This window comes from Schistocerca gregaria, chromosome 7, assembly GCF_023897955.1.
Source record: "Schistocerca gregaria isolate iqSchGreg1 chromosome 7, iqSchGreg1.2, whole genome shotgun sequence".
In the NCBI taxonomy this organism is placed as follows: domain Eukaryota; kingdom Metazoa; phylum Arthropoda; class Insecta; order Orthoptera; family Acrididae; genus Schistocerca; species Schistocerca gregaria.
In genome coordinates, this window is record NC_064926.1 from 398,442,870 (window position 1) to 398,470,023 (window position 27,154).

The window sequence follows — 27,154 nt, forward strand, 5'->3', positions numbered from 1 at the left end:
TAGTATGAAAAAAGATAATACATTAAATTACACCAGTTCTATAAGCTGGCTGACAAGAACTAGTCAGTAGTTACAAAAAGTGTTGCATCATCCCATATGTTTGCCAAATTTCAGATAACCTCGCAAAGCTGTTAAGGTCTCACAATTGCAGGCTAGCATTTTATAATACCAACAGCATATCAAAATTCAAAATTTTCAGTAGTATGGACTAATGTTTCCCAACCTTTCTGAGGCCATTACCCCCCACCCCCACCCCCCACCCCTCAGCCCCTCTGACCATCAACACCAGTGCCTAACTAAAGTTTAGAATGAAAAAGAATTTTCTTTGAATACTTCAATTTCTAAAATAACAATCTATAAATGGCATTTAGCATTTGTGGGCATTTCATTAAACTAAGAACTAATAATGTCTCAATGAGACTATTTGAGCTACTTATCACTAACAACATCTTTTTAAAGAACGATAAAGCAATTCTCAATGCATTGTGAGTGCCACTGACAACTGCTTCTCAGAAAAGAAAGCTAACCCTCCATATGCATCTCTTTACTTCTGAACTGACACAAGACTTCAGGCTGCTTTATGCCTGACCACTGGCACTGATAATGCGACTAATAATACTGTGTACGTCCTGCATCAGCCATTACATAGTTATTGTTGTACTGTGCTGCCAGTTAGTTTCCTGCTGTGAAGTGAATGATGCAGCAATTTATGGTCTGCATATGTAGTGAATATATCTCACTTTTACTGCCATGGTACAAAATACAAAATGTGTCTGTAGTGGGAACACTATGTGAGGAAGGTGTTGTTCACATATTCGTGTCACAAGCTATAGCTTCCACCACATTATATCGTGCATTAATGTTAGTAGTTATTTGAAAATAAATATATTGGTAACTTAATTAATCAAAGCCAGCTGCCTGGCTGCACTGGTAACACTGGTTCATATCAGATCACTGAGGTCAAGCGCCTTTGGGCTTGGTTAGCACTTTGGTGGGTGACTGCTCGGATCTGCTGACCACTGTTGGCAAGTGGGGTTTACACAGCACTTGTGAGATCAATTGAGAAGCTCCTTGCTCTTTGCCTGATTGCCTGAGAAGTAGCGACTTTGTTAACAAAAAATGACAATGGTTAGTTGTGCAGTGTGCTGATTGCATCGCCTCCATACCAACATCCAATGACACTGTATGCTGTGGTCGATAGTGCTGAGCCTTTTGAGGCCATTTTAGATGGAGTTTAGAGAGTAGTTATCTTATGTAATCAGTATTTCAGTCATAGAAAATAGTGATAATGGTAATAATATTTTAAAAACAATTTAATTGTGTTGCCAAAGCACTATTGAACTCTTTTGTTTTCACCCCTCAGGAAATTACATTTTACCCTTTGGGAATAATTACCCCCAAGTTGGGAACCATTGGTATAGACAAACTCTGCAATCATAGACACAGAGTGGTGTGTATAAAATAATGTACAATCACTGAGGAAAGGTAAATGTTGGACTGTCATGCAGAGCTGGGGCAATTATGTTATCTGAACATGAGAGAAGATGAAAATTAAGGAAGAAAGATTCAACCTTGGCTAATAATCTTTTAACAGAAAGCCGCTCATGTGATGTAATAAGTTTTACATTCTCGTAAGGAAAGCAGAAAGATGATACTATTGGAAATACTCACACAGATGCCACCTTCATATTAAATGACCAAACTCATTTTCCTCTTTCCTCCATGTTAAATTAAGTTTTAGTCAAAAATACTAATTTTTCATCAGGTGTTAGATGTATTTCCACATAAAAATCTTTGTCTCCTTTTTTAGTTAATGTAACTTTATCTGTGTGAAAAAGGTATACTTTCATATGAAAACACTCTGCATTTCATGATTTTTATATCTACTGCATAAATCATACCCATGAAAATCGCATGTCTTTTTTTCTGTGTTTGCAGTATGCAGGTGGCAAGTGAAAACAGCTGAAGAAGCTGAGAGTGCACCTGTAACATTAGGACGTTTTTCTATCTGATATTATTATCATGTTTTACCAGACAGTGACAGATAATACAGCTAATGTCATATCCTTGTTCAATAATGTTTGTCAACATTTTGGATTTCATATAAGTTATTTAATCAAACAGGGGAAAATCCAGGATGGAATGTAACAATATTAGAGAAGGAAAGTTGCTACTGACCATATAGTGGAGATGCTGAGTCGCAATAAGTACAAAAAAAAAAAAGATTCAAACAATTATAGCTTTCAGCTGTTAAGGCCTTTGCCAGAAATAGACGCAAATACACACATGCCCACATACCATCACGCAAACACAACTTACACACACATGTGCATTCTCAGACAACTGAAACCACACTGAGAGCAGCAGCACCAGTGCATGATGGGAGTGGCAACTGGGTGGGGGTAAGGAGGAGACTTGGGCAGGGGGACGGATACTATGGTGGGGGTGGTAGACAGTGAAGTGCTGCAGTTTAGACGGAGGGTAGGAGAGAAGATGGGTGGAGGGGGAGGGGGGAGCAAGTAGTGGAAAGGAGAGAATTACTCCTACCACCACCTACTCCAGTCCGGTCACTATCATCACCTATCCCATCAAAGGCAGGGCTACATGTGAAACCAGTCATGTGATTTACAAGCTAAGCTGCATCCATTGTGCTGCATTCTATGTAGGCATGACAACCAACAAGCTATCTGTCCACATGAATGGCCAACGACAAACTGTGGCCAAAAACCAAGTAGACCACCCTGTTGCTGAACACGCTGCCAAACATGATATCCCTCATCTCAATGACTGCTCACAGCCTGTGCCATATGGATCTCTCCCACGAACACCAGCCTTTCTGAATTGCACAGGTGGGAACTTTCCCTGCAACACATCCTACATCCCCGAAACCTTCCTGGCATCAACCTTCACTAGTCATTGTCCTCACCCATCCAGCCCCCTCCCTGTTCCCATTCTAGCACTATACAGCCGTCAGTTCACCGCCACACCCAGCCTTTTAATTTCTTTTTATTTCTCTCCTTTCCACTACTTGCCCCCCTCCCCCTCCAATCTTCTCTCCTGCCCTCTTGTCTAAATGCAGCACTTCACAGTCCACCACCCCCACCATACTATCCCTGCCCCTCCTCGCCCCAGCCTCCTCCTTACCCCCACCCAGTTGTCACTCCCATCATGCACTGGTGCTGCTGCTCACAGTGTGGTTTCAGTTCTCTGACAATGCAGACGTGTCTGCAAGTTGCATTTGTGTGTGTGTGTGCACGTGTGTATGTGTGTCTCTTCCTGACAAAGGCCTTAATAGCTGAAAGCTATAATTGTTTGAATCTTTTTGTTGTGCCTATCACGACTCAGCATCTCCACTATATGGTAAGTAGCAACTTTCCTTCTCTAATATAATTATTAATTTGTAACTTGTTGTTGTTGTTGTTGTTGTGGTCTTCAGTCCTGAGACTGGTTTGATGCAGCTCTCCATGCTACTCCATCCTGCGCAAGCTTCTTCATCTCACAGTACCTACTGCAACATACATCCATCTAAATCTGCTTAGTGTATTCATCTCTTGGTCTCCCTCTACGATTTTTACCCTCCACGCTGCCCTCCAATACTAAATTGGTGATCGCTTGATGCCTCAGAACATGTCCTACCAACCGATCCCTTCTTCTGGTCAAGTTGTGCCACAAACTTCTCTTCTCCCCAATCCTATTCAATACTTCCTCATTAGTTATGTGATCTACCCGCCTAATCTTCAGCATTCTTCTGCAGCACCACATTTCGAAAGCTTCTATTCTCTTCTTGTCCAAACTATTTATCGTCCATGTTTCACTTCCATACATGGCAACACTCCATACAAATACTTTCAGAAATGACTTCTGCACACTTAAATCAATACTCGATGTTAACAAATTTCTCTTCTTCAGAAATGCGTTCCTTGCCATTGCCAGTCTACATTTTATATCCTCTCTACTTCGACTATCATCAGTTATTTTGCTACCCAAATAGCAAAACTCCTTTACTACTTTAAGTGTCCTATTTCCTAATCTAATTCCCTCAGCATCACCCGACTTAATTCGAATACATTCCATTATCCTCATTTTGCTTTTGTTGATGTTCATCTTATATACTCCTTTCAAGACACTGTCCCTTCCATTCAACTGCTCTTCCAAGTCCTTTGCTGTCTCTGACAGAATTACAATGTCATCGCCGAACCTCAAAGTTTTTATTTCTTCTCCATGGACTTTACTACCTACTCCGAAATTTTGTTTTGTTTCCTTTACTGCTTGCTCAATATACAGATTGAATTGTTGACAACCATGCCTCCATCCTTGCTACCTTCCCTGTTTTCCTTTCCCTGTTGCTTCATTACCTGGGTTGTGAGTAACTAAATCCACTTTCCCTTCTTCCCTTTCTTTCCCCTCTCTCCTCCCTGATGAAGGAACATTTATTCCGAAAGCTAGGAACTTAAATTTTCGATTGTTTTTTGTGTTTCTATCGGCTGAACTGAGCTGAGGTAAGTACTAAAGAGCGTATTCCAATCAACATTGTCAAAAGCTTTCTCTAAGTCTACAAATGCTAGAAACTTAGGTTTGCCTTTCCTTAATCTTTCTTCTAAGATAAGGCGTAAGGTCAGTATTGCATCACGTGTTCCAGTATTTCTACGGAATCCAAACTGATCTTCCCCGAGGTTGGCTTCTACTAGTTTTTCCATTCGTCTGTAAAGAATTCGTGTTAGTATTTTGCAGCTGTGGCTTATTAAACTGATGGTTCCATAATTTTCACATCTGTCAACACCTGCTTTCTTCGGGATTGGAATTATTATATTCTTCTTAAGTCTGAGGGTATTTCGCCTGTTTCATACATCTTTCCCACCGGATGGTAGAGTTTTGTCAGGACTGGCTCTCCCAAGGCCATCAGTAGTTCCAATGGAATGTTGTCTACTCCGGGGGCCTTGTTTCGACTCAGGTCTTTCAGTGCTCTGTCAAACTACACGCAGTATCGTATCTCCCATTTCATCTTCATCTACATCCTCTTCCAGTTCCATAATATTGTCCTCAAGTACATCGCCCTTGTATAGACCCTCTATATACTCCTTCCACCTTTCTGCTTCCCCTTCTTTGCTTAGAACTGGGTTTCCATCTGAGCTCTTGATGTTCATACGAGTGGTTCTTTTCTCTCTAAAGGTATGCAGTATCTATCTTACCCCTAGTGAGATAAGGCTCTACATCCTTACATTTGTCCTCTAGCCATCCCTGCTTACCCATTTTGCATTTCCTGTCGATCTCATTTTTGAGGTGTTTGTATTCCTTTTTGCCTGCTTCATTTACTGCATTTTTATATTTTTATATTTTCTCCTTTCATCAATTAAATTCAATATTTCTTCTGTTACCCAAGGATTTCTACTAGCCCTCGTCTTTTTACCTTCTTGTTCCTCTGATGCCTTCACTACTTCATCCCTCAAAGCTACCCATTCTTCTTCTACTGTATTTCTTTCCCCCCATTCCTGTCAATTGTCCCCTTATGCTCACCCTGAAACTCTGCACAACCTCTGGTTCTTTCAGTTTATCCAAGTCCCATCTCCTTAAATTTCCACCTTTTTGCAGTTTCTTCAGTTTATATCTACAGGTCATAACCAAATAGATTGTGGTCAGAGTCTACATCAGCCCCTGGAAATGTCTTACAATTTAAAACCTGGTTCCTAAATCTCTGTCTTACCATTATATAATCTATCTGATACCTTTTAGTATCTCCAGGGTTCTTCCATGTATACAACTTGTAACTTATACAAGGTATAGAAGTGATCTACAGGAGCATTCTTTAACAACTGACAACTTTTAAGAAGAGAATGTGTAAGATTAAACATTAAAAATGGCTGATGACATTACCCAAGGACACTTGAGGTACTTGACATTTTATGGACATTTTCAGAGGTTTCTTCGTGGTTTGTGGATAATAGTATGTGATTATTGCCTGCCACTTGCTGTTCTTTGCAATGGGCATTAGTTTTCGACAGTTTCCTATTGTGTCACTTACTGGAAAGACTATGAAAATTACAAATTAACAAATCAACTTCCAATGTACATTATTAACAGGATCTGAGATGACAGCTGCTCTAACTCATTTTAAAAGTTTATGTCAATGGTTTCTACTATAACTTAAACTCATTGGCCCAAAATAAATCTTGCCAGACACATTTCAAATAACAACTGAATGGACTTCCAACCGATTCACAGCTAACAGTTTCAGTTTTAATCTCACAAAGTCTTATTTTACACAGTTTCAGACAAGCAAAATTGGTCTCCAAGCACCAGAAACAGACATTAATGGCAATGCACTAAAAGAAGCAACATGTGTAAGATAGGTTGGAATTCAACTGAATAACAAGTTGATATGTCAATTCCTAGATAAACTAATCAAGATAGTTTATCGCATTCTACTCTCATAACTAACTTTCTTATGTAAATTGAAGTTGGAGGAGGGAGAAATGAAAGGAAAGGGAAGGAACTAATGAAATCAGCTGCAACAAGACTATACAGTGGGTAGCAAAAATGCACCCCAGACCGAGACTTGAATCTCAGATCGTCTGCTTACTAGGCAGCTGCATTAACCACTGCACCACCTGAACACAGTTTTTATTGAAAATATGCAGAATATCTTCACATGCTGCCCAGCTGACTCACGCTTCCCTCCAGCACCACCTATCCACTGTGCCCATCCATGTCCTCCATGCTCACTAATTTTAGATTTCCACTGGAGGGCAAATGTAAATATCCATGCACACTTAAGGTTTTGGATTTGTTGCCCACTGATGTGAATCAGTGATATCAATGCATGGTGTCTGTTCGTTCAGACATGTCCAAAAGAACAGACACTATGCATTCATATAACTGATTCGCCTTAATGGGCAGGTCCAAAAAAACGGACACCACACATTAATATAACTGATTTGCCTCAACCTCCAGTGGGAATCTAAAATTAGTGAGCATGGAGAACATGGATGGGGACTACTGATAGGTGGCAGTGGGTGGGAGAGGGAATCAACCAGACAGTGTGCAGAGACAGTCCACATATTTTCCATAAACGATGTATCCACGTGGTGCAGTGATTAATCCAACTGCTTAGTAACCAGGAGATCCAGGGTTCGAGTCCCAGTCATTTTCACTCATCGCCACAGATTCTGTACAAAGTCTCATTGCAGCTGATATCAGTTGTTCCTTCCCTTCCGTCTTGTTTTCTTCCCCCCCCCCCCCCTCCCCCCTCCAACTTCAATTTACACAATATGTATCACAGATGCAGAGTTCATGTGGTGGCTGTTCCTTTGGACATGTTTGAATATGTTGACCCCTGTTGTCATTTGGATTATCTCGTGTGAGTATATTCCTAACATAAATAAAGTATTTATTCAGCAAAAGAGATCAGTAAGAGTATTCTGCAAAAAAGTAATTTTTAACTAGTCTTTGCTTCCTCAGCTATGGTTCAAAGTGTAATTATGTAGTCAACAAGATTCCATATGACATAAAGCAAAAAACTGGGATTCTGTATCACCTCAAGAAAAAGTTAAAAACATGTCTCATTAACCTCTCCGACTACGATTTATTTGATTGCCTATACGCAAGGATTTAAAAAATGCTATTATCCACATACCATGTGGCAGTGTTCATTGTAAGGCTGTGTGACAGCAAACAGTCTATTGCGAACTAGCCACAGTTGCTGCTATTGTATTAACTGTTTTCTTTAAAAAATGACATTATCATCAAGTAAATATTAAGCCACCAATAGATGATTAACAGCTACTGTTTAATGTAACTGAGGAAACTTTACTTACTTCCTTTTGTTTGGTTAGCTCAAGTGGAAATGGTATAAAACAGTATAGAGATATTTTATTGTTATTACAGCGTACTCATAAATTTCTATGATAGTCTTGGCTTTTATTAATGTGTACATTGACTGGTTCCACATTCCTGAAGGTTCGTCGCCTTGACGGGACCTGTGGAACATCATGAATGAACGAATTTATGTGTTTAATTTTTAACTGAATTGGTTGATTGTATAAGGTCAAAGGACATTCAAAACTAAATGCTTAAAAACAGTGTGCCAGTTGTCTATTTTTTCAGTTACCCTCTGATTTACAGATGTTGCTGTTGCACAACACTGTACAATATACTTCCTCAGCAAAGGATACATAGAGGATAATTATTCCATTACCAAAGAAAGGTTCAAGAACATATTTGAAGAAGAGTACAAACAGAAGTATCCTGTTCGTGCTAGTTGTTCAAATATTCTGTCTGCAATGAATTTCTTAAAGCTGATAAAGAGGAGAAACAATTCAATCCCAGAAAAAATATATTTCGTTAGGAATGGTATTGATACACTCATGGAGAAGAAGACTGATGGTAAGTTTTATTGTAAATAGCTGCACTTAAGATATCCTATTTTTGTAGAGTTCACTCTTTTTTGTGTTGTTCAGTAAGTGAATTGAGTTAATGTCAACATTAAGAACACAAAATCTGTGTTAAGGACAAAGATTAATAAAAAGCAAACTAATGTGTATTTTAATAGAAAATAGTAAGTATGAAAGTATTTAAAAGGTGTGGCATGTACAGAGGGGACAGAACTTCCCCCTGTTTTGTGGTAAGATATTATGGCTTCTAGGCCATCCATTTAAGACTATTTTACCATTCTTTTGAGCATAAATGTATCACATCAATGTAGACCCTTAAAATTGTGGGCAAGTTATATGACGTTGTCTAAAAAAGAATCATCTACAGTGAAGCTATGTGATGGTCAGATCAAAGTATGATTCTGTGACTTCTTATTTTCTTTTAGATTTCTGTCATTGCTAGAAGTCTACCTAATTAAATGTATTTAGAGAAATCTGTACATCACTGAAAAGCAGTCACTAATGCTTAGGACACTTTTATTAAGGCAAATATCCATTCCTGCTATGAGGAGACAGACCACTGTGATCCAACAACATTGGTTTTAGGATAAACTAACCAAAAGTACTCACTTCAGTTAACAGTGAAATAACAATATAGAATGCTTATAAAATTAAGAAGTGCCATTCATACTGCTTGAATCAAACAATGGAAAATCCAGGATGTAATGTAACCATACGGTATTATGAAAAAGAACGTTGCTACTCACCTAGTAGTGGAGATGCTGAGTCGCACATAGACACAACAAAAAGACTGTCACAATATAAGCTTTCGGCCAACATGGCCTTTGTTGAAAAAAGACAAAACACTCTCTCTCTCACACACACACACACACACACACACACATGTGCCCGCATGTGTGCAAACGCAACTCACTTACACATGACTCAGTGTGTCATGTGTGTGTGTGTGTGTGTGTGTGTGTGTGTGTGTGTGTGTGTGTGTGTGTGCTGCATTTGCGCGCATGCTGACATTCTTTTTGTTGTGCCTATCTGCGACTCAGCATCTCTGCTATACGGTGAATAGGAGCTTTCCTTTTCAAACTATTAATATTGCTTGATTATATTACATTTTAGTATAAGTTGTTATGTGGTTGGAAAAGAATGGTGGCAAACTACACCATAATATTTCATAAAATCTTAGCAGTGTTTGTTATTTAAAATCCATGAGTCGTTTTCTGTGTACTTCCTAGAAAATATCAAGAGATAATTGCTGACTGTCACATGATTGATTGCAAAGCCCTGGTACAGAAGTGCCGATAGTCATACTGCCACTGGTGTCTAATCCATTGTCATAAGCGAGGTGGTTTGAAAAGTTCTCGGAATCACCACGAGAGGTGAGCGCTAGCACAACGAGTAGTTCACATGATATTCATTGGACTGTTGCCTGTAAATAGGTGCCACATCAGTACTATTGGAAGAGAGCTGTGGTGGCAACATGACTGTTGTTGTTCCCACATAGTTATTTGTGATTTACAGAGATGGAAAAAAATCGAGATTCGAGGAGTGATTAAGTACTTCATAAAGAAAGGTATGAAAGCAAAGGACATTCCTGCCAATTTCCAGAATCCACTTGGGGACTCTCCTCCTTCATACGAAATGTAACCATATGGTATTATGAAAAAGAATGTTGATACTCACCTTGAAGCGGAGATGCTGAGTCGCAGATAGACACAACAAAAAGACTGTCACAATATATGTATTTAAATTTGGTCGGGAGAGCTTAGATGATGATCCGCACAGTGGTCGGCGGAGATGTGTCACTACTCAAGAAATCATTGCAAAAGTACACAAAATGGTCATGGAGGATCAGCGATTGAATGTTCGTGAAACTGCTCATGCTTGCCGGATGCCTTCTGAAAGGGTATAAAATATTTTAACTGACGAATCAGAGATGAAAAAATTATCTGCAAAATGGGTGCCATGGCTCTTGAGGTTGCATCAAAAACATATCCCATCGCCATGATAAAATTACACGAACTAAGGTACCAATTGTTGCCAACCTGCCTTATTCATCTGATATGGCTCCGTCAGACTTCCATCTCTTCCCAAAACCTAAAATTATTCTTGGTGGATGAAGATTTACTTCAAATGAAGAACTGATAGCCGGAGTTGTCACCTATTTTGGAGGCCTGGAGGAAACTCATTTTCGAGACGGGATCAAGCCACAGGAGCATTGTTGGACAAAGTGCCTTAATCTGCAAGAAGACTACATTGAAAAATAAAAAAAAGTTTCAGTGATGTAGGTACTTTTTTTCTATTCCATTTCAAGAACTTTTCAAACCACCTTCTTATTACTATCTTCCTGCTCTGCACCAACTGTTACTGTTTCAACCTGAACTCTAGGTTCCATGCAGTACACACATGAGGGCCACAGTATATATCTTAATTTCTGTCACTTCTTTTATGTATTTGTTCTGTCGTCATATAGAGAAGCAAGCCATGCTGAAGTGAGACATACACTTTGCAGTAACAGCTGTTTATTACAATAACTAAGCTAAATACAACCTGTAGGAACAAAGTCTACAAAACTTGAGAACAGGACTGTGTTAAGGAGCAGTGGGGATTAACTACAGTCCCACAAGGTTGGTAACTCATAGGCAGTCTCCCGATGAGCAGCAGGTGCTTTGATGACACAGTCCTCTGAGGCTCAGAATTCATTGGCAGCCTCCTGCTAATGACAAGGTCCCACAAAGTGATGATCAAGTTGCTAGTCACAACAAATACTGTGAAGTGGTGTCCCCAGAGTGGCTGGTGGAAGCACATCATAGACATGGCTCAGGGCAAGGGCGGCATGGCACCTTGGTGGGCAGTGAAAAGGCAGCAGCATGCAGTGTCTGTAGAGGAGACTTGAGGTAGCTATTGGTTGCTTCAGCTCAGGAGGTAACTGGCTCTCTTGAGGCAGAGCACTGACTGAAGTACATGCCTGTGCAAGGATACATGCATGGTATCATCTGAACATGTTACCATGTGAACATAAATTAGTGCCTGCTGCAGTGGCACTGTTTGCTGAGACTTGCATGCCATGTAGTGGCAAGACGGACATTCTGGACACTGTGGCAACTGTTGACGACTTGGTTGTAAACAGTACCTTGCCTCTTTTATTTACACACAACCTCCTAGGTAATGCAGGGGCCGCACCTGGCCTGCGAAGCATATGTGTAAATTGAGGTGGCCGAAATACGCAAGGGGCAACACTCAGCCCTACATACTCTACAATATTATCCCAGAATCTGTATATCTCACAATAGAAGTATTATCTCATGCAATCCATGGTCCAATTAACAGAATATGTTTTCCACAGAGGAAAACACCTTTTATGTGACATCTGGTGCTGCTCTAGTATACATATTGTTTCCTCATATGGCTGTAACCATTTAGTGCAACTGGATGATGTCATTAAAATTGATTTCCACAATACTATCCTTATACACTGCAGGTATTCTGAAGGCAAAACTGTTTCAAATTGTGACAGGGTAGTGCACCATGTGAAGGGTTGTTGGAGGTCCTACTCCATCATGTGAGTCTTTAGGAATGAGTTTCCAGCCCCCATGGAAAAATTCTGGGAGCAGTCAATTGAGAAGCTCAAGGAGTTTCATATGACACCGTGGCATACATTACTTTTGTGCAAAGAACTTTCTACACAAAATTTGTTAAATGGGAAACATGGTCTTAGAAATTTAACTGGATCTACTGTTTTTTATTTAGGTATGGTACTTTACAGAGTAGTAATATCCAAATATAGATGAGTGCAGTCAGAAGTTAAATAATGTAATGTAATATTATCAACAGAAGTGTGGTGAGAAAAGTAAGACATAAAAGAATAAAATTCTGTCTGTTTGTATGTTTTAATACTCAGGAAAGATGTGGTAGGAAATTTCAAGTGCAGCATTTACTACTGAAAAAACAAGAAAATTGATATGATATTATAGATATTGAAAACAACTCACAGAGAATATCCAGACTCTTTCTTTAAACCATATTCAGCTCAAATAATCCAATCTACATACATTGAATCAAGCTGTAGAGAAAATAAATTTACACTAGGCAACTTGACTAACAGAAGGGATACATTGAAAGGTTGTATCCTGAGCCATTGAGGAATAATTAAATATGCAATGGTGGGAGATAATAAGGTGAAAACTGTAGAGAGAGATCAAACAGATGTAGGGTGCAGTTGTTACATAAAGATGAACAGACTTTGTGGAGTAACCATTACCTTTGCAGCTATGATCTCGATAGCTGTGTCTCCATTAAATTTGGCTGAAAAGTACGTGGTTGAAAGTTGGCTATTGCAATTCAAACATTTTACTTACCCAGAGATGTTGAATAAAGTTCTGTTTATGGCCAGTTTGAATCTCATCTACATAAATTATGTACAGATAAACATTTAGCCACATACTACAGTCGATTGACATCCTGTAATGTGATTGTTCGAGTGCAGTGACCCATCACTGAGATGATAGTAAAGTTCATTAAGAATATGACAGAGCTCAGTTTCTTACAGACATTATTAATACGTTTTTTTCTTTCCATTTCAGTTCATTATCCACAAGAATGGTGATAGTATACAGTCCTGGCAGATTCCTTTCACTATTTGTATAGATTCTGTTTTTAAATTTTTGTGAATACTGACCTCTGCCCTTTGATTCCAATATAATTGCTGAATGATTCTTATGTCCTTACCATCCAATCCTATTTCTCATAATATTGTGATAAGAGGGTCATGCTTAAGAGTGTCAAATGCTTTCTCATAGTAGATAAAGCATATATGGATGTCCTGCTGTAGTCATAGCATCTTTGCATAAGTATCTTCATGCTAATAATGCTTCTAAGGTTCCCATTCCCTTCATAACACCAAACTGGGTTTCTCCACAGTGCTCCTCACATTTATGATAAATTCAGTTATGCATAATTCTTAGAAAAGTTTTCAGAGCATGACTCATCAATAAGATCTAATAAAATTCTGAGGACGTTTTTGCATTTGCTTTCTTCAGTAATGGGACAAAAGTTGATTTCAGCCATTCATCCAGGATCTGATGTGAGCTGTAAATTCCATTAAATAGGGCTGTCAACGTTTTTAGGTCTATTCATTTTAAAATTTCAGTGGGTAAGTTGTCTCCACCAGTTGCTTTTCTGTGCTTTGTTACTTGCAGCACATATTCTACCTCTGATTGTAAGAAAAGTGGACCAGATTCTTCTTCATTTTGATAACTGTTGCGTCTTTTTTCGTGAAACAGAGATGATATGTAATTTTCTCAGTGTTTTGTCATTTTTTCCGATTCGAGAATAATCCAATTATCCTCATTTCTTAAAGCAGTTAGATTCTACTGCTTGAAGTTTCCAATTATAACCTCGATTTTCTTACGGAAACTATATGAGCCATGTAACTTCAGCATTTCTTGTGCTTTGGTGCATTGTTCCTCAGTCCAGTTTGCTTTTGCTTCTCGAACCATCTTCTTTACTTCTTTATCTGTCTGTTGGTATTCCACATTTTTGTGATGCACCTTCTGTATTCTGTGTTCTTCCATTTTCAGTAGAATATCTTGTGTCATCCAGGGCTTAGACTTCTGTTTTATACATACTAATTTTGGCTGTAGCAACTTGGATGGCTGCATTGCATATCTTTTTCCAGGATTCATTAGTACTTCTTTCTTGGATCTCATGTATGGGTGGCATGTAGTTTCCCATTTCTTTCACCACATTCTCTCTCAAGTTTAGGTTCTTCAGTTTTTCAGTATCAAATCTTACACCCATGCTGTTTGTTTTTTTCAGCTTTGAACGTTGAAATTTAATCTTATGGTACCAATTGTGGTCTGATCCAATATCTGCACCTGGATATGCTGCTGCATGGGTCATGCTGTTTTGAAAAATATTCTCTCTTCTGTGTCTTGGAGTGATTTCCAGGTGTACAGTTTTCTGGGGTGTAGCTTGTAAAAAGTGTTTTTAATTGTGAATTCTTCAGCCCTACAGAACTCGGTAAGGACCATACCTCTTTCATTTGTTTCACCAGACCAAATCCTCCTGCAACTCCATCAGTTCTTGCATTTTCAACTTTTGCATTGAAATCTCCCTTTATCAAGTTCATGTCTTTCTTCTTCAAGGTTCGTGTTATTGAAAGATCATTGTAGAAGCTCTCTATTTCTTCATCACTCTTGTCTGCTGTTGGGGCATATACCTGAACTAAATTCACATTCTGCTTCATGCCTCTAATGTGGATGGCAGTTACTCAGTTAGATATTGCAACTGTGCTAATTCATGGAACGTTTTCCTAACTATGATTGCCACTCCATTTTTCCCACTTGTAGGAGGTCCTGGACAGAACATTCTTTTATCTTATTAAATGATAGATCCACTATCTGGCCATCTATGTTCACTGATTCCGAGTATATCTATCTTTTATTGTGTCATTTCCTTGAAGAGATTCTGCATCTTTCCTACTTCTAATAGACTTTGTACGTTCCAACTAGCACACGAGAAGGTATTCTTTGTTTTTCTTGTTGTATTCTGTCTTTCACATGCTGGTCCAGGCTCCCCAGGATCCTCTAGCCTAGTTAAAAAATATAAAAATATTTAGGATGGTTGTAAAAGCAGCAAAGAAAACAGAAAATACTAAATTTATCAACAAGCACAGAAATAAATCCAAGGCAGTACTCCTTGCTACCAGGAAATTTCTAAAATAAAAATACAGGACAAAATAATTGTAAATTCTGCTCAAATACCAGGAAATTAAAAAATATAACAGTACCAATATCTTATGTAGATGTAGACTCCTATCAGGATGTAGAAAAAACTATATTAAACCTAAAAAATAAAAATTCTGTGGGGTGGGATGAAACACCTGCCAGGGTCATCAAAGTATCTTCAAATATAATAGCACACCAACTGTCCAAAATAATTAATAAATCATTTGAAGAAGGTTACTTTCCAAATGTTCTGAAATACGCAGAAGTGAACCATTATTTAAAAAAGGCACTAAAGAAGAAATGGGACATTACCATCCAATTTAACAAATTTAATATCATCTCAAAACATCAATTTGGCTTCCAAAAAGGCAAAAGTATGATTTATGCAATTAATGAATTCATAAATAAAGTTCGTTCTGCCTTAGATAAGTCGCAGAAAGCTCCAGGAATCTTCTGTGACTTATTCAAAGCATTTGACTGTGTGAACCACTCACTCTTATTATATAAAATTCAAAAAATACAGGATTACAGGCAGTACCCTACTGTGGTGTAACTAATATTTGACAAAGAGACAGCAAAGGATAGCTATCACATCAGACAAAGGAAAATACTCCTCGAAATGGAGAACTGTCTCACAGGAGGTAACACAAGGATCAATTCTAGGCCCAATACTTTTTCTTTCCATAAATGATGTACCCATAGATAAAAATCATCACTCAGTTTTATTCACTGATGAGACATCAGTGCTGATAGATAATAAAAATGCGGAATAAATTCCTAAAAATGTCATAAAAAGTCTAGAAAATCTAAATGTGTGGTTCCATCTCAATGGTCTAAAACTAAATATTTCTGAAACACAGCTCATGCAATTTAAGACAAAACAGTCCACATTAAGTGATATTCAAATTATGCACAGAAGTCTTTAACTAAACAAAGCAGACTGCGTTACATTCTTTGGAATGCAGTTGGACAGAAATCTGTCATGGTCCTCACATATAGACTATTTAGAAAAATAAACTGAACAGCCTGGCATTTACTATGTCAATTGTAGCCATGTCACTGCCATAGATACGGAAAAAGTAGTGTACCAAAGCTACTTGGAGGCAAGAGTAAGATACAGCGTTGTCTTTTGAAGAAATGCTAGCAATTTGAGAAAAATGTTAACTTTGCAGAAAAAGATTATAAAGAACATGTGTAGTGCAAAGCCAAGAGAATCTTGTCGGGCACTATTAAGAGACCTAAACATACTAAGTTTTTCCTCACTGAATTTATACGATTTTTTTTTTTTTTTTTTTTTTTTACAATTAATAATCCAGAGTTGTTTGCTTCAAATAACTTCTGCCACAGATATGAAACTAGAAACAAACAAAATTTCATGCTTCCTACACACAGACTCAATCTTTTTGTGCAGATCCCACAATATACAGGGATGATTTATTGTTATTAATTTGATTGGCCACATTGGACCACTTGAGTCATTCCATGTTCATTTTCTCTTTGAAGATTGGACTACTTGCTTATTGCACTCAGCACAGTACGTTTTCATTCATTTCGAATGCAATTTTATTAACTCGTCTGAAATCTCTACCGGTCTTCTGTGCATCATTCCTGCTGAAAATTTATGATTCGTAAGGAGAGTGTTAATTTTGTTTTTGTTCTCTGCATCAGTAATTTTAAGTCAAACTGCTTCAAGATCTTGCTGAATTTCTTTGACCCACTGTCCTGTCTTCTTTCCGAGACTTCTCATCACTAGTTGTTGTAAAATCCTGTGGTCAGGCAGTCATAAGACATGAACGAAAAATGATACTCTTTTCTTCTTCATTGATCTGGTGATAGGGTCAATCTCACAATAGACTGTTTCATTAGGAAGGATTCTCCAGCCTCCATCAACCTGGTATCTTTTTTATTGATGCATGTTCTGATAATTCTTTATTCAGTCTTGAGGAGTTGACTGGTTCTTCTTTCATTTTTAATTTGGAACAGAGTTTCACAAGCATAAGTTGCTTCTGGGAGAGTTACAGTTTTGTAATGTTGGATCTTCGTGTCTATTGACAGGCATTTCTTGTTATACGTTGACCAGGTTAGAAATTGTGCTTTTTCATTTTGTTGGCTCTATTTATCCATGTTACTTTCTCACCCAAGTTGTGCAAAATAATTTCTGCAAGATATTTAAATTGTAGAACTATGTTAATTACTTGATCATTTAGGAAGATTTTGTCTATGCAAAGAGGTTTCAAGGGCATGATTTCAGTTTTTTCAAAAGATATTTGTAATCCTATTTTGAAGCAATTTTCTGGAGACTTGTGATCTGAGAATGAACTTTTCCATGTCAGGAGCCTAGACAGCTAATCGTCAGCAAACCCAAGGCAGTTTTGTCTTTTGCTAGTTTTCCTCCAATTTTGATTTTACATAGATTTTCTTTTTTCTAGGCTGTCATGATGTAATCGAGGGCCACATTGAAAAGCAAAGGGGACAATCCATCACCTTGTCTGTGTCATGTTTTTATTATGAAAGCATTTGATATTTCTCCTCTAAACTTGATCTTTGAATTTGTGTTGGTTAAAGTTAGCTGAATGAGTCTTACCAGTTAAGGATGGAGGCCATATGATCTAAGGATTTTTAGAAGTGTGGGTCTATGAACACTGTCATATCTCATTCTGGAAACATCCCCCAGGCTATGGCTAAGCCATGTCTCCACAATATCCTTTCTTTCAGGAGTGCTAGTTTTGCTAGGTTCGCAAAAGAGCTTCTGTAAAGTTTGGAAGGTAGGAGACAAGGTACTGGCAGAAGTAAAGCTGTGAGGACAGGGCTTGAGTTGTGCTTGGGTAGCAGCTCAGTTGGTAGAGCACTTGCCTGTGAAAGGCAAAGGTCCCAATTTCGAGTCTCGGTCCATGCACACAGTTTTAATCTGTCAGGAAGTTTCACTGTCATATCCTTTTTTAAATCTATGAATGAGATGAATAACTGTTTGTTTCTATACTTGTTATACTCCATTATTAGTTTCAGGCTAAGAATTTGATCTGAGCAACTTCTGTATCGAAATCTTCCTTGGTATTTTCCAAGTTGTGGTTCCAGAATGTTTTTGATCCTATTGTAAATTATACAATAGAAAATTTTATATGTGCTGTGCAGAAGGGTTATTCCTCTGTAATTGTCTGGGTTGGTTCTATCTCCTTTTTTAAATAATGGATGGATTATTCTGGATTTCCAGTGCTCTGGAATTTTATCTGTGATCCACATTTCAATTAGATGTTGGTGGAGATTAATGACCCCAGGTTTTCCAGCACTCTTCCAGATTTCTGCAAATACATGGTCTTCACCACATGCCTTGTAATTTTTTAGTTCCTGAATTGCGACCTCTACCTCATTGATAGTTGGAGGATCTATTAGGTCTGGGGTGTTTAGATTATGTGCCTCAGTGTCTACTTCAAAGGTTTCTTGTGGGTCATCACAATTTAAAAGTTTGTTGAAAGTCTCTGCAAGGATCTCTGCATATTCTTGATTACTATGCACCAACTTTCCTGACTTATCTCTCAGCATCAATGCTGGGGACTCAAACTTTTCAGATAAGATTTTGTAATAATCTCGTGACAGTTTCTTCTGGAGGTTCTCTTCTATCTTTTCTAGGGTATTTTTAAGACGTTAGTGCTTTGTCTGTCTGATGATTTTATGGGTTGACTTTCTTTGCTTAGTTAGTTCTAGATGTGATTCTTCAGACTTTTGGACTTGATGCTTTATCCGAGCTTGGTGTCTTCTTTGTAATGCTTGGTCACATTCTTCATTCCACCACTCATGTTTCTTCCTAGGTTTTATTGGAGCCAACTCTTCTGCCATGGATTTTAATTTGGAGATTAATTCTTCTATCTACACTCCTGGAAATTGAAATAAGAACACCGTGAATTCATTGTCCCAGGAAGGGGAAACTTTATTGACACATTCCTGGGGTCAGATACATCACATGGTCACACTGACAGAACCACAGGCACGTTGACACAGGCAACAGAGCATGCACAATGTCGGCACTAGTACAGTGTATATCCACCTTTCGCAGCAATGCAGGCTGCTATTCTCCCACGGAGACGATCGTAGAGATGCTGGATGTAGTCCTGTGGAACGGCTTGCCATGCCATTTCCACCTGGCGCTTCAGTTGGACCAGCGTTCGTGCTGGACGTGCAGACCGCGTGAGACGACGCTTCATCCAGTCCCAAACATGCTCTATGGGGGACAGATCCGGAGATGTTGCTGGCCAGGGTAGTTGACTTACACCTTCTAGAGCACGTTGGGTGGCACGGGATACATGCGGACGTGCATTGTCCTGTTGGAATGGATGCTTAAAGTCATCTCAGATGGTTGCATACCGGTACTTGCCAACTCTCCCATTCTAGGTGGAAGACTACCTATTTTCCACTTTTTCTCCCTGTGTTTAGCTAATTATTGTCAAATCTTAAAACATTTGTTTTTTGAAACATGCCATTTCAGTTTTTTGGCCAATGGTCAGAAGTTCTTCACTTACTAGTCATTTTTCATCAATATACATATTGAAGTTTATGGAAATCGGAAAGAAGCATGAAGTTCATTGAAATCAGGAAGAAGCACACATTCTATACTGATGGTTGTTTTTCCTTTTTCCTAAGCATTTTATATAATGTTTGCTTGTATTGTTCCGTGTTACACTCTGTTTCAAGTTGTGTTTGAGTTTTGTCAGTCCGCTCAAGTGAAGTTGCTTATTATTCAAGTTTCTTATAGTCAGATACTGTTCTTTGGCAATCATACTTTTTTATCTAAAACAAAAAAGATCCCAACTTAGTACAGATTGCCTGGTCTACCCCACAGATAAGAGGTATGGAATCAACACTTTGGGTAGTTCAGGTATTTTCATTTGCATTTTTATAGCTGTTACATAGCTTTGTGGCATAATAGGAAAAGAATCACCTCAGTTGTGTCAGGATTATACTGAAGATGAGCCTTGGTTTTGATCATTTGTACCTCCTGATTTTTAAAACTGAATATTCCAGCATTTGTTTTTGGAGGTTGGCAAGTTTGTGATTGGAATATATGCATAATATCTTCTATACGTAAGAAAGGGGAAATCCTAGAATGTATAAGCTATAGAGAAATTACATTATTGAACACTGCATATAAAATATTCTCCTCCCTGTCTTTATAGTTAATTCTTAAGGTAGTAATAAGAGCATGAGTAGGATGTGTGCATCCTTTGTGAAGACAAACGAGGGGCTGGCCACAGTTTTCGAACAGGTGAGAATTCTTTTGGCCATGGTCAACTACCTTTGGGGTATTGTTGTGGTGTTGCATGGGGCACTTAAGGTGTCACTTGTTTCGCTCATGGGCTCTGCTGCAGATGCACCTTGCAGTGTGCCTCGTCATGGGGCATCTGTCTTCATTGCAGGGTGAGTGACAGATGGTAATGCATTTGCATCACTCGAGGTGGAAAGTCAATGTGAAGGCTGACTGTATGGCCTCACACATTCACCCTGTGTGTGGACAGGTAGGTACTGCTTTGTCTGAGTCTAAGCAGGCACATGGGGGCGGCATTTGCTTGATATCAGAAGTGGAAAGAAATCATATGTCTACTGGCAGCCCTCATCTGAGATTCGGAAGATGCCCTGCTTGTGGCTATCGAGCAAGCAGACTTCAGATGCCTCCAAATTATGGCTCACATCAGTGCCAATGACATTTGTTGCTTCGCTTCTGAGGTCATCCTCAGTTCATACGAGCAGCTGCTGGAGGTGGTGAAGACTGCTGTCCTTACTCATGGGGTGCAAGCAGAGCTCACAATTGGCAGCATCATTCCCAGAATTGCCAGGATTCTTTGGTTTGGAGCCAAGTGGAAGGTCTAATCCAAAGGCTCCATTGATTATATGATGCAAATTTCTGAATGTGGATTACAGGAAGAAGAATTGTAGGGCTTTCCTAGATAGGCCAGGGGTGGGTTAATAAAGGAAGTAGATAATCAGGTAGCAAAGTACTTGTGAAATGCACATGGGGGTTTCTTAGACTAGGTGTTAGTTTGAGGTCCTGTGATGAACAATTACCAGTCTGTATGCAGAGAGTGAAGTCTGACCATGCACAAAGTAATGACACTTTTACTGTCAAAATTTTAACAGCAAATTATCAAAGTGTTTGTAACAAGCTCTAAATCTACTGCCCTCATGTAATATTGTCACGCTCAAAGTATTCTCAGAACTGAGAACTGGTTGAAAACCAAAATACAAAGCTCCAAAATATTTAGTGAGGCATGGAATGTGTATAGAAAGGACAGATTAGATGCCATATAAGGGATAGTGTACATGGCAGCTGACAAAAATATTGTGTATTGTGTTTCATTCATCTCATGATGTACATTTGCTGCAATCCATTTGGTTTGCATAAAGGAGACATGTCAAAAATCTATAATACAGTTACAATGATTTTTACATTAATAAATGATAACACTAAATAAATAATAACACTATAAGGATATTTCTTGGAATATGTAACATATTATATCCAGCTCAACATTCCAGTTTGTCCTGCATGAATTCATCCACTGAGTAGTAACACTTCAGTGCTAGTACCTCATATGGCTTTATTTGAAGTGGACCCTAAATTCATCTGCATCAACTTGTTCCCTTTTAATTTATTACAAATTTTCATTCCCACGTTTCGAGGAGGTTACTGAGCATACAGTCTGAGGCGGTGCCTGAGGAGCATAAAATTTTCTTTGTTTGTAGTAGCATGTGAATGGACAAAATGGTTTCCCTCAAATAATTCATGTCTGGTGTAAAAAATATAATAATCTCATATATCTGTAAGGTCTATAAGGATGGCAAAGTTAATATTTTAAATTTTCTGAATAATTGTTGACATGGTTCTTTGTGATTTGCAGTGTACATATTTCAAATGACTTTTTTCTGTATTTTTAGTATCTGCAATGTGTTTGTCGAGTTACCCCAAAAGAACAATACCGTACTTAATAATGGATTCAGAGTAGCTTGATTATGCTACTTTTCGTGTGTCCACATCAGCTGAAGTTGATAATATTTGCAATTTTTGTTTTCTAGGTGTTCATTGTCTGCCTGCCAGCTCAAGTTTTTATCTACATTTATACCTAAGAATCCGACTGAGTCAACTTCTTCTATATCTAGGTTGTTGTGTACAATCTTATTCTGCTCACATTTTAACTGTTTGGTTTTGAACTGCATCATGTGAGCCTTAGATATGTTTAGATTTAACCCATTTAGGTGAAACCAGCTAAGGTACTGAGGGTATTGATCACAAATTTGGGAATTTTTTCTGAGTCCTGATCTCCAACTAAGACAGAAGTATCATCTGTGAACAGAACTGATAGGGAGCTGATATTCAATGATAAGTCATTAACATAGAAGAGAAATGGGACTGGTCCTAATACAGCACCTTGTGGAACACCCTGATATATTCCAGTCAGAAAAATAATATACGCCATTTGAAGAGATACTAACTCTTTGCTTTCTGTTTGATAAGTAGTATTTAAGCCATTGTAGGGCACTGCTGCTAGTGCCATACTTTTGAAGTTTGTAAACAAGCAATGCATGGTTTACAGAATCAGATGCCTTTGTGAGGTCACAGAAAACTCCTGCCAACTTATTTCTTGTGTCTAATGATTACTTATTTTCTCAATGAAACTGTTCACTGCATCTATGGTGTTTTTCCCCTGCTGAAAAGCTAATTGATTGTTTCGAATAACAGACTATTTTGCAATGAAGTTTTGGATTTGTGCAACAGAAATTTTCTCAAATATTTAAATATGACTGGGAGAATTGAGATAGGATGATAACTTCCCATGATCTCTCTTGATCTCTTCTTGAAGAGTGGTTTGACTTCAGCATATTTCAGTACCTCTGGGAAACAGCCCCCTTCAAAACATTGATTTATTATTTGAGCTAGTGGATTTGCTATTTTATTGTGTACCACTTTAATAACTTTGGTGGGTATTCCATCCCAACCTACAGATTTTTTGTTTCTTAATGTAAGAACAGCATTTCCGACATCCTCCACAGAAACTTTCAAGAATTTTGTAAAGTTTTCAGAGTTTTCACCTAGGCCAAAGGGATTTACTTTGTTGTGATAATCTGTTACATCTGCATCAGACTTTGCTACATTTATAAACAATTCATTAAAGTACTTTGATATTTGAGTTGGACTTACAATAGTATTTCCCTAAATGTCAATTTTTGAAATGTCTGGGTTACAGACTTTAACACCTAACTCAGATTTAATGACTGACCACACAGCCTTTGTCTTAGTTTTACGATTTAAAATTAAACTGTTGTTTGCCAGTTGTTTTGCTGCCTTGACAACTCATTTAAATGTGGTTTTATAGAGTCTAACAAATTTAATGAAACCAATATCTTTATTGTATTGTAGTTCTCTGTGCAGTTGCCTGTTCCTTACACTGGAAATTTTTATGTCCTGGGTAATCCACTGCAATTTATTTGTTATTTTATTGCTGAAAAGTCTAAATGGAAATGTTTCATTAAAGACACCAAAAAAACTATTCAGGAATTCCTCTAAGTTCTCATCACTTGAGTTACAATGATCCATAGGCCATGTTTTCTCATGTAGCTTCTCACTAAATGTTAGCAAGTTTTCTTTGCTAAAGGCCCTGCTGATATGGTTCTCACTTGTGAAATGTTCCTATCTGTCTGTGGCAGCTCAATGAACAATGCACAGTGATCTGAAATACCTAGGTCTACACAAAATGTATACACATATTCATAGTTAGAATATTGTCAATACAGGTTGCTGATTGCCCCTTGTCTGTGGTAGAAATTCAATTTGAAACTATATTTCTTTACAAAGTCGGCAAATTTTGAAGTGTAGCTACTATCATATGTGATACCAGTATTAAAATCACCAGCTATTCCTGCAAATGTGTTCTAGCATACTTTGAAGCCTATATAAGAATAGTTCTATTGTAGATGTCCCTGGAATTCTGTATATAGAGATTATTATAACATTTAAATAATTAAAACAGTTTCTCGTCTCATAATTTATGTCACTATGTAGAAGTACACGCGAGCCTCCACATGACTTGTGTCTTCATCAAAAGCTACTTGCTAATCTAAAGTTCCCTATTTTGTTTAAAATATTGTGTCCTCAGTAAACCAGTGCTCATTTAAACAAACACCTCTAATATTTGCACATTCTGACAGAATGATTTCCACTTCGTCTAATTTGGAGATTTTATTGTTTGAAGCATCAGTGTTTAAACCATTTATATTCCAGTGCAAAACATACCTACTTTCACTATTAGTTATGAGCTTTGGCACATTCCTTGCCAGATAATGGTTTGGTTTTGTCTTTCTTAATGCTACACAAGTTTTTTCGCTCCATCACTACTTATCAGTTTCCCTTATTTTTTATGACCTGGCAAGTATCTGTGAATATCTTACTGAACATTTTTGAGCCCAACCTATTCACATGTGGACCATCCTTGGCAAAACAGTTCGCACTTCGAAATTTGTTGGGATCAATGAAAACAACCCCTAGTTTATTGCACTGTTCATTAATTTTGCCGTTTATTCTCTGCACATAGCTGTCACTCACCGATCTCCTGTACACAATGCCTCTTATTATTATTCTGGAATTCGAGTAGAGTCTTCTGGCCATTTAAATGAGGTTCCTTGTATGGTCTACAATTTCTTCCTTGCTGTTGTTTCAAAGTGATTTGTTCCCACATGGATAAAAACACCTTTTAGATTTCTATTACGCTTATCTGCTGAGTTCTCTCTTGTAGGTGTGTATGCAATTTGATGCATCCTGATGCCCGGCTGAACGTCGATTTCAGTGTTTAGAATGACTATGCTTTTTAACAATGAGTCACCTATAATAAAGAATTCACTTTCAGTCTTATTATAATGCTTCTTTCTCTCTTTTTTGTATGTTATACTGGTCCATATATACACACACATCAAAAAAAAGTGTTGCATTACCCCAGTTCCCAGAACTCCTGTGACTGTGGATATTATATCACAGACACAATCGTTTGACTGTTCAGAGATGTCTCTAAGCCCGCTCGAAGATGTAAACAACCATACATGAGCAGCACCTATTCGATGGAGGGAGTCCAACAGCGGATCAGTTCCAGTCATTCCACCAGGAAGGAGATACATGGCTCGTGTTGTCTGTAGTTCAACCATGCCTAGATGGTCAATACTGTGGTTCAACAAGGGAAGTGTCCAGGCGTCTCAGAGTGAACCAAAGCGATGTTGTTCGGACACAGAGAGACAGGAACTGTCAGTGACATGTGTCGCTCAGACCACCCTACTTCTGCTGCAGTGGATGACCACTACCTATAGATTATGGCTCAGAGGAACCCTGACAGCAATGCCACCATGTTGAATAATGCTTTTTGTGCAGCCACAGGATGTCATGTTACGACTCAAAAACTTGCGCAATAGGCTTCAATTCAATTCAATTTATTAGCGTCCTAGGACTTGTCAATAAACGTTACAATTTAAAATACATGTACATGAAAATTTATAATTGAATTTACTTGTCACTTAGACATTACAATTTTAATAGAACTATAAGAACATTAACATAAAAATATACAAGTAGGATAACAACATACCAATAAAAAAGCTAGTAATTCTCACCTCAAAGATTATTTCTATTCTTACATTAACACTGTTTCACTCTTTCATAGAAACAGCTAGTATTTTAATGTGAGCTATTACACATATTTATTATGTCAGGGAAATATTAACTGCGCTTTTATTGTCAGTGATTCATAAACTCTTCAATACTGTAAAAACTATTGCTCAATAACATGTTTTTTAATTCTCTTTTAAATATGTGCAGTTTTGGTATTATTTTTAGTTCTTTGGGGAGAGCACTGTAGAGGATTTTGGGTTGGTATAGTACACTTTTGTCATACATAGTTGTTTTACGAGTTTCTCTGTTGAAATCATTTCTATTCCTCGTTTCGTAGTTCATGATGCACAACTTCACTCCCGACATCCATGGTGCGGTTCATCCTGGCAACCTCGGGACCATTCAGTACCGTACAGATGGGTCCAACAACATGCTGAATGGACTACTCAGGATTGACATCACATTCCGTATCTCCAGTTTCTTTTCCTTTCGTAATGCCAGCTGAATTTTATCGTGGTTTGTCAGTTGTATCACTTCACGTATTTGCTGATGTAGGTCTTTTTAATACTGGAGTTTTTTTACATACACAACGTTTTTCATATTTCAGTGCAGTATTTTCTTGCTCCATCGACGTCTGTCATGCTTTCAGAGCATCAATGTCACTTTGAAGAACACGAATAATTTCATCTTTAGAAATTAATGCAGAGGTTAATTGTGCATTTTCATCACTTATACTTCTGAGACATGTCCACTGAATATCGTCATTTATAAGTTTCAGACACATGTTTGTGCATTTCTTGTGTAACCAAAAGTTGCACTTAATACACTGAATTCCTTTGACTACATGTTTTTTACACTTTCTGCACGAAGATTGGAGCATCCTATTACCACACAATACTACTGACACCATCTTGCCACATCTCTATTGAGATTAAATTTGAATGTGATAGTACAATTATCATGATTCATGTAACAGGTCTAGGTGACCTCAAGTTAATTATTGGATGTTTTTACTGTCCATTCGCTCAGCACATACTTCTCCAGAGCATAACTTACAATCTGTTTAAACTTTGTCAGTAATTCCTCTACATTTGTCATATTGGAACTAAACGATGTCCATTCATTGCCTAAGTAGGATGCTGACAACTGCTTATCTGCTCTTCCTTGAAAAATAATACTCTCCTAGCCTTCTTCATGGATTTATTAACTTCAGTAACGATCTTTGCTATGATGACATCATGATTAATAAGCCATGTCTCTATACAGACACTGTCAGTGAGGTCAAGCCTGCTTGTAGCTACAAATTCTAAAATATTTGCATTGCATGTTGGTTGTTCAACTAGCTGCTCAAGACAGTTCCCAGAAAGCATGTAGTGTAGAAATACCCAGATCATGCAGTATTAGGTGGG

General features: G+C 38.0%; 1 protein-coding gene across 1 annotated transcript in view; it reads left to right on the top strand.

Annotated features, from left to right (window-relative positions):
* Nucleotides 1-27,154, top strand: part of LOC126282194 (putative helicase MOV-10) — a 461,728-nt gene that overhangs the window by 32,314 nt on the left and 402,260 nt on the right. Inside the window, exon 2 of the mRNA XM_049981723.1 lies at nt 8,119-8,379. Within this exon, the coding sequence (XP_049837680.1) occupies nt 8,119-8,379 (261 nt within the window). The remainder of the gene's footprint in view (nt 1-8,118; nt 8,380-27,154) is intronic.